General features: G+C 45.5%; 1 protein-coding gene across 4 annotated transcripts in view; it reads left to right on the top strand.

Annotated features, from left to right (window-relative positions):
- FANCM (FA complementation group M) overlaps positions 1-12,224 on the top strand; it is a 293,517-nt gene that overhangs the window by 8,662 nt on the left and 272,631 nt on the right. For 3 of the 4 annotated variants that reach the window (XM_029598463.1, XM_029598465.1, XM_029598466.1), the window contains exons 3-4: positions 7,963-8,040; positions 9,587-9,745. In XM_029598463.1, coding sequence (XP_029454323.1) covers positions 7,963-8,040; positions 9,587-9,745 — 237 coding nt within the window. The remainder of the gene's footprint in view (positions 1-7,962; positions 8,041-9,586; positions 9,746-12,224) is intronic. The other variant, XM_029598464.1, reaches the window with a different exon arrangement.

Here is a 12,224-nt window from a genome sequence, read left to right as displayed (position 1 = left end):
CTGTTTGCTATGCTTTGCGGTACTGGGTCGCTGTTATCAGTTCTGGACACCGCCCTTTGCCCTAGCCATCTCATCCAGAATGTTTTCCAAGATTATGGTAGCCATAGTAGGAGCATTGAGAAAAGAGGGAGTCCTGGTGCACCCGTTCTTGGACGACTGGTTGATCCGGGCCAAATCAGTGGAAGAGACTCTCCGGGTTACCAACAGGCTAACCTCCTTGCTTCAGGAACTCTATTGGATAGTAAACCTGGACAAGAGCAGTCTCAAACCTTCCCAGTCCTTGGAATATCTGGGAGTCTGGTTCGACCCCAAGCAGGGCAAGTTCTTCCTTCTGACCACGCGGATAATGAAGTTTAATGTCCCAGGTGTGTCAGTTGGTGAGTTTGATATGCCTGATGGTGTGGAGCTATCTCCAAGTTCTCGGTTTGATGGTGGCAACCCTGGAAGTGGTGCCATGGGCAAGGGCACACATGCGACCACTTCGGTGCTCACTACTGTCACGTTGGAACCCACAGTCTCAAGACTATACAGTTCGCCTCTACTTGCCAATGGGTGAGTATTCTCATCTCCCGTGGTGGCTGCAGGAAGATCATCTGAGTAGGGGTGTGCCCCTGTCCTCACCAAATTGGCTGGTCCTCATGACAGACACAAGTCTGTCATGAGGACCTCCCTATCCGAGGCTTGGATAACTGCACAGATTGTCCCTCCGGCGTTTGTCTAATCGGGTTGAGCAGCCCCATCCGGGGAGACCCTCCGGGGGAGGGCCATCTTGCCCACGTGGTCGCCGGCGCCATTTCCCCCCCCTTAGTTGCTGCTTGTCCGCACAAGTGAGCCATGCGCACAGCAGCAAGCCGGGTGCATAAAATACTTGTGCGTGCATGTGCGCACAGCGACGCGCACAACTAGGCCCGTGCGCACAGCCACGCATGCATCTTCCGTATGTAGGCGCACCTGGAACGCATAACCAGGCTTCCCAGCACGCACATATGTACAGAAGACAGCTCTTGCTCCGAAGCTAGTCAGCCGACACGTCCTCTAAGACTAGGCTCACGAGAATGCCCTTTAGAGGATCATTCCTCTTCGGAAACTACCTAGCCGACAAATGGGGCGAGTCCCCAGTACCTTGTCTACCGGAGGACAGGAGTAAGAGGAGCCAACGCCCCTCTGCCTGGGCACCCAAGGGCAGAGGATCCCAGCGTTACAGACCATACAAAAACACTTACCAAGCCCCCTGCCCCGCCGGCAAGGGGCAGTCCTTTCGGAATAGACAACAAAAGAGGAGCCGGCTCAGGACCAAGCCCCATCCGCAACACGCAATGAGAATCAGCAGACCCATCTACAGGAAGAGATCATAGGGGGCAGGCTTGCCCTTTTCTACCAAAGATGGGTCGAGATAACATCGGACAACTGGGTCCTATCCATCATCCGAGAGGGTTACTACCTGGACTTCCACAGCATCCCTCCAGACAACTTTGTGATTACTCCGTGCCATGACCCCTCCAAGAGGAAGGCAGTGGAAACCACACTATCAAAACTACTTGCCCTAAAGGCAATAACACCGGTGCCTCCACACCAACAAAATTCGGGGCACTATTCCATCTACTTCATCGTGCCCAAGAAAGAGGGAACATTCCGACCCATACTGGACCTCAAGACCGTCAATCACTACCTGAAGGTACCCCGCTTCCGCATGGAAACCCTGCATGCGGTCACAAGGGTGGTACAACCGGGAGAATTCCTGACCTTCCTGGATCTGTCAGAAGCCTACCTCCACATACTGATCCATCGCATCCACCAGCGTTTCCTATGCTTCGCGATATTGGGCCATCACTACCAGTTCCAGGCCCTACCTTTCGGGCTGGCTACGGCTCCCCAAATGTTCACCAAGATCATGGTGGTAGTAGCGGCAGCATTGAGGAAAGAGGGAATCCTCGTGCATCCTTACCAGATGATTGGCTGATCAGAGCAAGCAACCACCAAAGTCAAGGAACTACTGCAAAACCTCAGGTGGGTTTTCAACACACCCAAGAGCCACCTGCAGGCCTCCCAATGCCTGGAATACCTGGTAGTCCAGTTCGACATCAAAGGGAGCAAAGTCACCCTTCCCCCTACAAGGAGAAGGAGATTGATGGAACAACTACAAGCATTGTTGAATTCCACTCTCCCCACGGCATGGGACTATCTCCAAGTCCTCGGACTCATGACATCAACCATAGAAGTCGCCCCGTGGGCAAGGGCCCACATGTGGCCCCTATAACATTCCCTACTGTCTTGATGGCACCCGATGTCTCAAAACTACTCCGCCCCCCCTCTGGCTACCGGCGAAGGTTCAGAACCAACTACATTGGTGGCTGCAAGAAGACCACCTGAGCAAGGGAACAAGCCTATCCCCTCCGGAATGGACCTTGCTCACCACAGACGCAAGCCTGCAGGGATGAGGAGCCCACTGTCAGGAGCTAACGGTTCAAGGGCAATGGGACGAAAAAGAGTCTGCATGGAACATAAACTGACTGGAAGCCCAGACTAGCCTGCCTACGGTTCAGCCACAGACTCTGGGGCAAATCAGTCAGTCATGTTTGACAACGCCACAAAAGTGGCCTACATCAGGGGGGAACTAGGAGTCAGCAGGTGTCCCTGGAAATAGAACCCCTAATGACGTGGGCAGAATCAAACCTACAAGGGATATCAGCCGCCCACATTGTGGGAAAAGACAGTCACTGCAGACTACCTCAGCAGAGAGTCTGGATCCAGGGGAATGGACACTGTCGACAACAGCCTTCCAGCGGATAGTAAACCACTGGGGAACACCAGCCATGGACCTTCTGGCAACTGGATCCAACATCCGGGTTCCCAAGTTCTTCAGCCGAAGACGGGAACCGCTGTCCCAGGGCATCAATGCCCTCATCCAGACCTGGCCTCAGGAGGACCTACTGTATGCCTTCCCTCCATGGCCACCACTGGGCGGAATCATCCGCAAGATAGAACACCACAGAGGGCTGGTACTTCTAGTGGCCCCAGACTGGCCAAGAAGGCCGTGGTACGCGGACATGCAAAGACTTCTGGCGGGAAACCCTCTACGCCTACCTTCACACAGGGATCTACTCCAGCAAGGACTGATCCTCCACGAAGACCCAATGAGATTCTCGTTTATGGTCTGGCCATTGAGAGGTCTCGCCTGAAAAAGAGTGGATATTCAGGACCAGTGATTGACACACTGCTCTGAGCGCGCAAGTTCTCCACCTCCTTAACATATATAAGAGTATGGAGAATATTCGAAGCCTGGTGCGAGGACCGTGACATCCTTCCATGGACAGTCAAAATCCCTATGATCCTGGAATTTCTGCAGGACTGTGTGAACAAAGGGTTGTCTCTCAACTCCAAGGTACAACTGGCTGCCCTGGCCAGCTTCAGACCCAGGGTGGACGGCAGCAGCCTAGCGGCCCACCCAGACATCTCCCGCTTCTTAAAATGGGTCAAGCACATTCGGCCACCTCTAAAGTGGCCGATACCCCTATGGAATCTCAATCTAGTGTTAGACTTCCTAGCGGGAGCCTCGTTCAGACCAACTTGCGGCCTGTCCCTACGGCTCCTGACCGTAGAGACAGCGTTCCTCGTGGCAATCTGCTCAGCCCGTCGAATCTCCAAACTTCAAGCACTATCATGCCGTGAGCCGTTCCTCAGATTCACACCGGGAGCCATACAGCTGCGCACTATACCCTCCTTCCTGCCAAAGGTGGTTTCTCACTTCCATCTAAACCAAACCGTCTTGCTGCCATCTCCAGACGAGCATAAGGACTCGGAAGACTCATGCCTCCTTTGCCACCTGAAAGTTGGCAGACTCCTAGTCCAATACCTGGAAAGATCGGAACCTGTACGAAAGACGGACCATCTGTTCATTCTTCATAGCGGGAAGAAGCAAGGGGAAGCAGCCTCGCAGGCAACCATTGCCCGCTGGATCAAAGAAATAATCAAGGCGGCCTACATAGAGGCAGGCAAGCCTCCACCTCTACAAGTCAAGGCCCATTCCACAAGGGCCCAGGCAGTGTCCTGGGAAGAAACCAAGATTCTGTCACCTGCAGAGATCTGTTGGGCGGCAACGTGGTCTTCCATCCACACCTTCTCGAGATTCTATCGCTTGGATGTTAAGGCCAAGGAGGACACAGCATTCACAAAGACAGTACTAAATGGGCCACAGGCAGCCTCCCACCCAGTTCGGGAGTAGCTTTTGTACAATCCCATTGGTCCTGAGTCCATCTGCTACACGCTAGGAAATGTAGAAATTACTTACCTGATAATTTAATTTTCCTTAGTGAAGGCAGATGGACTCAGCACCCTGCCCATGGCTGCCTCGCAATCAAGAAGCCCTGGGGGAACCTCCCCCCGAATGCAACACAAGCACGGGTAAGCCAACCCTTATTTCTAGTTCAGACACCCATATTACCAGTTGTCTGCGCTTCTCGGTTGAATGCCCTAGCGGTCTCCAGCTAGAAACCTTGTCATCCAATTAGAGTAACCAAGTTTCAAGTTAATCAAGTTAACCAAATTAACCAAAATTATCCAAACACACATATATCCATAATTTCTTTTCAAGGAGAAAAATGAGGAACAGAACCTCTAGCATGGTTATATGTAGTGCTGATGTCAGATTGAAATCTGTCTCCGTCTCCAACTGCTATCAGGAGCACACTATACCCATTGGTCCTGAGTCCATCTGTCTACACTAAAGAAAATTAATTTATCAGGTAAGTAATTTCTCCATTTCTTAACACTGGAAAGTTTAGGACTGGGTCAGAACAGGAGAAACACTTAACTCATGTTTTGTTTGCCATATTTATACTACATTTTGGTTGTCTAGTTGTTTCTCCCACATTGGGCATAGCAATAGAATAACTTTGGCCACCACAAATGTGAGTTTACTTCACCTTGGTCCCAGGAGTTTAATTTCTGGTGCTCTCAGGTGGGGCACCTACAGTTGAACAGTACACTGGTACTGTGTATCCAACTTTTGCTTGCTAATTGTAACTGCTCTCCCCAGGGGACTTACATCATGTTTAGCTAGCTGTAAGTGCCCACTCTAGAGAACAAACTTTTGCATCCAAGTCCCTTTTGGCAGAGAATGGCAAGAACAATCAAAGGATAAGCTCTCTGAGGTAGGCAACTACAGCTAGGCTCTCTGGGGGTGGGGGGTTGTATAGCTAAAGTCAGATGTACAGCACCAAAGTGCATACTATTCAGCTGACAGGGCCTGTTCCAGAGGGCTTATAATATTTTACTTGCCATGTCTTGCCAAAATGGCATTGCATGTGAAATTGGTGCTGTGCATCCAAATTTGTGTGCACATTCTTTCATTCAAGGCCACTTTAATAAGCAATGGCAAGTAAAATAGAAGAATAAGCTCTCTGGGGACCACACCTACAGCTAGATGAACAAAGCATAGATTGTCTGGATGAGCATCAGAAGCTGAACATGGAACACTTTTGTACTACGTGTGTGTGCTGTCCAGCTATTCAGGAAAAAAGAAAATCTGTGACTGGTGCCTGCCTCAGAGAGCTTACATTGGAAATTTAACTCCTGGGTCTTGAAGAGCAAACTCGCATATCTGGTGGTAAATGTTGTGATTTTTGAGTCCAGTGTGGTACTCAACTTTTGCATTGAGTACAAATGGAGGCCAGGCCAGAAAAAGTATATTGTATATTATACTTTATATTGTAAACTACTGTGATATCCTGATGAGTGGCAATCTATAAGTATTTTAAATAAATAAATACTCCACCTCAGACCCAGGAGGATTTTACATTTCTAAAGTAAGCTTTCTGGGGCGGGCACTACATTTGAACAGTACTTCAGAGGAAGGATGTACAACACAAGTGTATACCATTCAGCTGGAGGTGCCTTCACAGGAGAACTTATGTTTTGTTCAGCCATAGGTGCAAACCCCAAAGAGCTTACTCCTCCTCTGGTGGCCAAAATTATTCTATTGCTGCACCCAGTCTGCTTTTTAAAAAGGCAGTACCATGCGGGCACGCTAGAATATTATGGCTGCCAGAAATGTAAGTTAACTCTTTGGCCTGATGTGGAGTAAATGTTAACCTGAAAATCCACTTAAGTGTAATAAACCAGGAGTATGGCAATAAGCACTTGGAGTGTGACCAAAATAGATTTGCATGCAAGATTGTACCCAAGTTGGGATGCCCAGTGCCAGTCTCTCATGCAAGGCCATTTTTGCCAAGTGAAATCAAAGGGTAAACTCTCTGGAACATGCAGCTACATCCATTTGAGATGCACAGCACCAAAGTGTGTACTGTTCAGCTTTAGGTTTCTGCCTTAGAAAGCTTACCCTTTGATTTCACTTGGCATGCCTTGTCCAAATGGCCTTGCATGTGATTGTGCCCAAGTTGGGATGCCCAGAGCTAGTTCTGCATGCAAGATAATTTTGGTCACTTCAAGCACTTACCTTTTTTACTCTTATTTTAAAGCACTTTTTTGCATTAGTGCACATTTTTCATTTAGCATTGATTTTTAACTCATGTTTTATTTGCATTGCACTAGCTTACTGCATGCCATGGGGACCCCCATCTTTAATGCACACATTAAGTGAAACCTACTCTAAACTTTTAACTCCAATTTTAGCGCGTGTTTCGTTACATCGCCTCTTAAAGGAACTAAAGATGTACTCTATAGGAAAATAAGGGGAAAGCAGAGATATGATATATATTTAGCAGGCTTGAATAACATGCCTCATAGAAACATTTTCCATTGAGGGCAATCTTCAGTCATTTCCATGTGTAAATTGGCTGGCAGAAAATTGCCCTCCCTCAATACAGCTAAAATGTGTTTGACAACATGCATTCTTTCAGCCACGTTTAAGGAAGTAAGTTTTAGATGGAATAGAAAAATAACATGCACAGCTAGAGTTTGAAAATAAAATGTGTGTGCTGTAGAAAATGTACCCACACAAAAATAGGTGCAAAAGTCCACAGGTACTTTGTACTTGCAGCAAGTTTCAAAGTACATGTGTACTTGGGGCAATTTTTAGACTGTCCACTTAGGGACAGAGACTTTGCATAAAGTTTTATGTATATATGTGTGTGTGAGGCTGAAGGGAGAGAGGCTATAAAGAAAGGAATGTGAGAGAATACATTTTCATTGAAAAGGTGGTAGACACCTGGAACAGACTTTAGCAGAAGAGACCTTAGAGAGAAGATCACAGATCAAGTAAGACCTATGACAGGACGGTAAGCAGGTATAAATGGGTAGACTGGGTGGGCAAAATGATCTTTTTTTTCTTCTGACACATTGGGGCAGATTTTCAAAGGGGTACGCGTGCCCCCCCGGGGGGGGGGGGGGCGTGTCGTGGCGGCATGTCATCGGGGGTGTTTCGGCCCGGGGACGTTTTGGGGCCATGGCAGAGGCCTCCAAAACTGATCCTGGGCCGGGGAATCACGCACCAGCAGCTGGCCGGCGCGCGTGCGAGTTACACCTGCCTTGGGCAGGCGTAACTTTTTTATAATAAAGGTAGGTGGGGTTTAGATAGGGCTGGGGGGTGGGTTAGGGAGGGGAAGGTGGAGGCCGCTGGAAAGAAAGTTTCCTCCGAGGCTGCTCCGATTTCGGAGCGACCTTGGAGGGAGAGGAGGCAGGCTGTGCGGCTCTGCGCGTGCAGGCTGCCGATTTTTGCACAGCCTTGCGCGCGTCGACCCCGGATTTTAAAAGATACGCGCGGCTACGCACCTATCTATTAAAATCCGGCATACTCTTGTTTGCGCCGGGTGCACGAACAAAAGCACGCGCATACTTTTTAAAAATCTGCCCCATTGTGTTTCTGTGTAATAGAATCAGGTAAAAGAAAATGAATTATTGGGTATGCCACCATCAAGATTTTATTTTCCTGTTTTTTCCTGTTTGTATAAATGGGTACTTCTAACAATTGTTTTCTTTTTTTTTTTTCTTTTTTTTTTTTTTAAGGTGGTTCGGGAATTAAGTAATTATACAAGCCAATTTCGAATTTTAGCTCTGAGTGCTACACCAGGAAGCGATACAAAAGTATGTTAGATAACGTGCAAATTGCTAAATGTGAATGATGAAAAAAAATTAGGTGGTGATACTTCTTACTAGCAGAAAACCAAAAGTTGGGTTGGGTCTTAGTACAGTTGAGGCAATGGTCTGTGGGATCCTCCTTCTCTTTTCTCCCCCCCCCCCCCCCCCCAATGCAGTCTTGTTTCACATGATTCTTTTCAGAGCTTTGCAAATAGTGAACTGATTCATGGAATCTAGAAATACATAAACAACTGAGGGGAGTTGTCATAATAAAAGCATTTAAAAAGCAAAGAGTAGAATATACTGCAACAAAAAGAAAAAGCATAGTAATATGTCTGACTGCTGACCTGGTTTGCATGCTAACAGTTAACTATACCACTTCTGGTGGTGGTGAATTTACCCATGAAAAATGGTGTTGGTATATTTACCTCCATTTTATAAATACAGCAGAAATGGCTAATGAGCGTTATCTACTTTTGCATTCATGGCATTTGGTTTCTTGACCAAATACACACCTCCCAAGTGTATTTGGTCGAGTTCTTTGAGGGGAAGAAGCCTGATTTTAGGAAAAATCAGCATTCTGAATGAATTCTCCTTAAACCAACTTGTTTTGTAATGCCAGCCTAACTTTTGTAAGTTACAAGATCAAAATGCTAGATTGTGAGATTTTCAGGGGAAGGTAGTTAGTACACAGGGTCAGATCTCTGGCTTGCAAGCCTCCAACTTGGCCTTTATTATAGAGTTAGTGCTTTCTCTTTAACAGCTCTTTTTTCCTAGTTTAAGATTTCAGTATTCAAACCATTGTTTTCTTTTTTAAAAGCCAGAATGTACTAAGGCAGAGACGCTAGAGGTAGAGGGTGTATAGCAGGACTTATCTATAACATGTTTGGTGCAGTTTTATAAATCACATACAAAGAAATCTATAGAAGAATGTTAATTATATAAATATCACAAATAGGAAGCATCCAAAACCAAATTATTTTCACTGTAATAAAGCCCACTTACAGTTGTATGAAAAACTTCATAAAATCTATGCCAGTTTTCATAAATGAATATTGTAAATCTTTTGGTCTTAGCGGATCCTACTTAATCATTGGTTCAATAACAATTCTTCTTGACTCATTAATATGTTATATTTTTTGGTTACATATTTTTCTGCATTTAAAATCTAGTGATACTTCCATGACTCTTTTTTAAGAAAGTTACTAATGTGGGTTCTTCAACCCTTGGTGCTTTGTTGCTATTCAAATTGTTCATTCAACATCATAAATATTAATGAATTGAGAAGGATTTTTATTGAACCAAAGGTTTACAATATCATTTATGAAACCTGGCATGGATGTTAAAGTTCTTTCATAGAATTGTGGGTTGGATTTTCAGGATATCCCTCGTTAATATGCTTGAGAGATTTACATACATACTGCCTCAATAGTATGCTAATCTTATGCCTATTAATTAGGAATATTCTCAAAATCTGACTTGTGAATACCTAGGCCATAGAACATGTCAAATTGCTTTATTCTATGCACACTGTTAATTGTTTTTCTATTAGGCTGTGCAACAAGTTGTTTCAAATCTGTTGATTGCCCGGATTGAGCTGAGATCAGAAGACTCCCCAGATATCCAGTCCTTTTCACATGAGCGGCTGCTGAAGAAGTTTGTTGTTCCTCTGAGTGAGGAGTTAGTAGCATTTCAAAATGCTTACCTTAAGGTATGTTTTCAGTCTTTTGAAGGAGGAGAGAAGGAAGCAGAAAAGAAATGCAACTGTAGATTAAGCAAATAGTGCAGCTGCACATCTTTTATATACGTTTGTATAACCTGCATGGGTTCAACTATAGTGATAAAAATAAAGATCAACAAATAAGGTAATTCCTTACGGTAACTTAATACGTTCGTAACTAGATTTTGTGACCTATGCTTCCTTCAAGTCAGTGCAATGCCTGATGCTGCACTTACCAGATGAAGGAAACATAACTTAAGAAAGAAAGCTGCAAATGTATTAGCTATAGGTGATTGCTATTTACTGAACTTATTTGTTCATCACATTTATACTGCTTTACTAAAACTGTAATGAAGAAATTCAGGAAAGCAATCTGTAAAAGGAAAAACTTCAAATTCTATTAATCATTTTATCACAAATTAAGAAAATTGTCTCATTGACTACATAAAAAATGTGAGTAAGCAAACAAGTAGTCATAGGGAGAGAGGGCAATGTGACCATGTGAACAATGATGCCCTAATATGCCACTGTAGGTGTAAGAATTAGTGCAGGTGCCTCACTCTGCTATTGGTGAATTAGCAACAGTCTTTCTGTGAAATCGAAAACTTTCTTCCTTCAGAATGTGGATAGTTAACGGGACAAATAGCCAGGATTACATATAGTCCACCAAGGAAAATATTCATCTGGCTTGCTGAAACATACAAAAGTATATTGTGTTCCAAAAGCACTTGATGTATTAATTATGTTTAATTTTTTTCTTATTGGATGAAAATATTTAATTCTGTTTGAAATTAAACTTGAGGCTTCATTTGGTGCAGATTTTGTAAACTATTCATTGTAAGCTGGCATGATGTATTAAAGAGTAATGTTAAAACTTAGCATGTGACTGTTAAGAGCAATAGATTATTGCGTCTGAGACACAGGCTGTAATGCCCTAAAAGATCTTAAACTTAGTTCATAAATTTGGATAATTCGCAATCCATCTTTCTTTACTCAAAAGTAAAATGAAAATGTGCCAGACAGGTGCAGTTACTAAACAAGCTTAAAAATGTATTTTAGAAGATGGAAGCAATCTGTGTTCAGTTTCTCTGGTTTTGGAATGAAATTGCTAGAACATGGTTCTGTTTTGGGACCAAAAGTCAGTGTAGTATTTTGAAGAAAAATTCAAAACTTTGTATTTTTTTTGGAAAGTTTCTGTGACTCGCCACAATATAAGGATGAAAGAAAATGCGATAAAATTGTGGCTGGTTTCAGTATGCCGGATGAGAATGGCACATTAAACAATTTATAGCAACTGTAGCACAAGACTTTAGAAATACTTCTCTCAACAAATATTTATCTGCTGTGTAGTTTAACATTTTATATTAATATGTACAAAAGAAATAAGCACAGTTGTGAATACCTTAACGAGGCTCAATATTGGATTAAACCACTGTAAGTACAAATCCTTGTTTCCTAGCGTGTAGCAGATGGATTCAGGACCAATGGTATAGTGTGCTCCTGATAGTAGTAGTTGGAGACTGAGTCAGATTTCAATCTGACGTTGGCACCAGTACATATACCCGTGCAGGAAGCTCTGCTCTTCAGTATTTTTAGTCTCCATAGCAGTCGGGACTCTATACACGCTTGCTCAGCGTTAAGAGTATTCAAACCAAAGAGAGAAAATTCCAAACAAAGAAGAAATCTTACCTCTCCAGACGAGCCCCACTCTCCTGCGGTGATACCTAAGGGTCCCTCCCCCAGTTGAGATTTCCTGAGGTGATGTCCGAGATCCCTCAGAGGTAGGCCTCGGTCCGGTAGCCGGTTCCCGGCGTGGACTCGGACCCCGGCAACAGGAGCGGCAGCGGGTGCAATACAGAGCGCGGCGGTGAAGTTACTTCCCTCTCTCCCCGCAGTCTGAGACCACCCGGAATGAATTCGGGAAACGCCGAGACAAGGTAAGGTAGAAAACGTTTTTCTAAGTGTCCGGTCTCTGAGGCTCGGATAGCCGCACAGATCGCCTGCCGGCGTCTGTACCATCGGGTTGATCAGCCCGGGCCGGGCTAGCCCCCGATCGGATACGAGGGTCCTCCCACGTGGAGACCCTCTGAGTTGGTCACCATCTTGCTCGCATGGTTGCCGGCTCCATTTCGCTGCTCTGTCCGCCTAACTAAACCGTGCGCACGGGGACAAGCTGGGCACACGAATTACTTGTGCGCACAGTGGTGCGCGCATAGGTGCCAGGCGCATCTCAGTGAGTGTACATCCCGGCCTACACACACATCTTGGGCACACCCGGAGCGCATAGCTAAGCCTCCCAGTGAGCACATTAAACGCACATACCTGGTTTCAACGAACCTACGCGCACAAAACCATGGCACCACCGGCCAAGAAAACCAAGGAACAAGCCCTCTGCCCAGCCTGCCACATAAGAGCGGTGCAGCATGAGGAGGCCACGGCTCTGTGTCTACAGTGTGAGGAGGCCCTGGGA

This window comes from Rhinatrema bivittatum, chromosome 4, assembly GCF_901001135.1.
Source record: "Rhinatrema bivittatum chromosome 4, aRhiBiv1.1, whole genome shotgun sequence".
Lineage (NCBI taxonomy): Eukaryota > Metazoa > Chordata > Amphibia > Gymnophiona > Rhinatrematidae > Rhinatrema > Rhinatrema bivittatum.
This window is presented reverse-complemented; position numbering and strand designations above follow the sequence as displayed.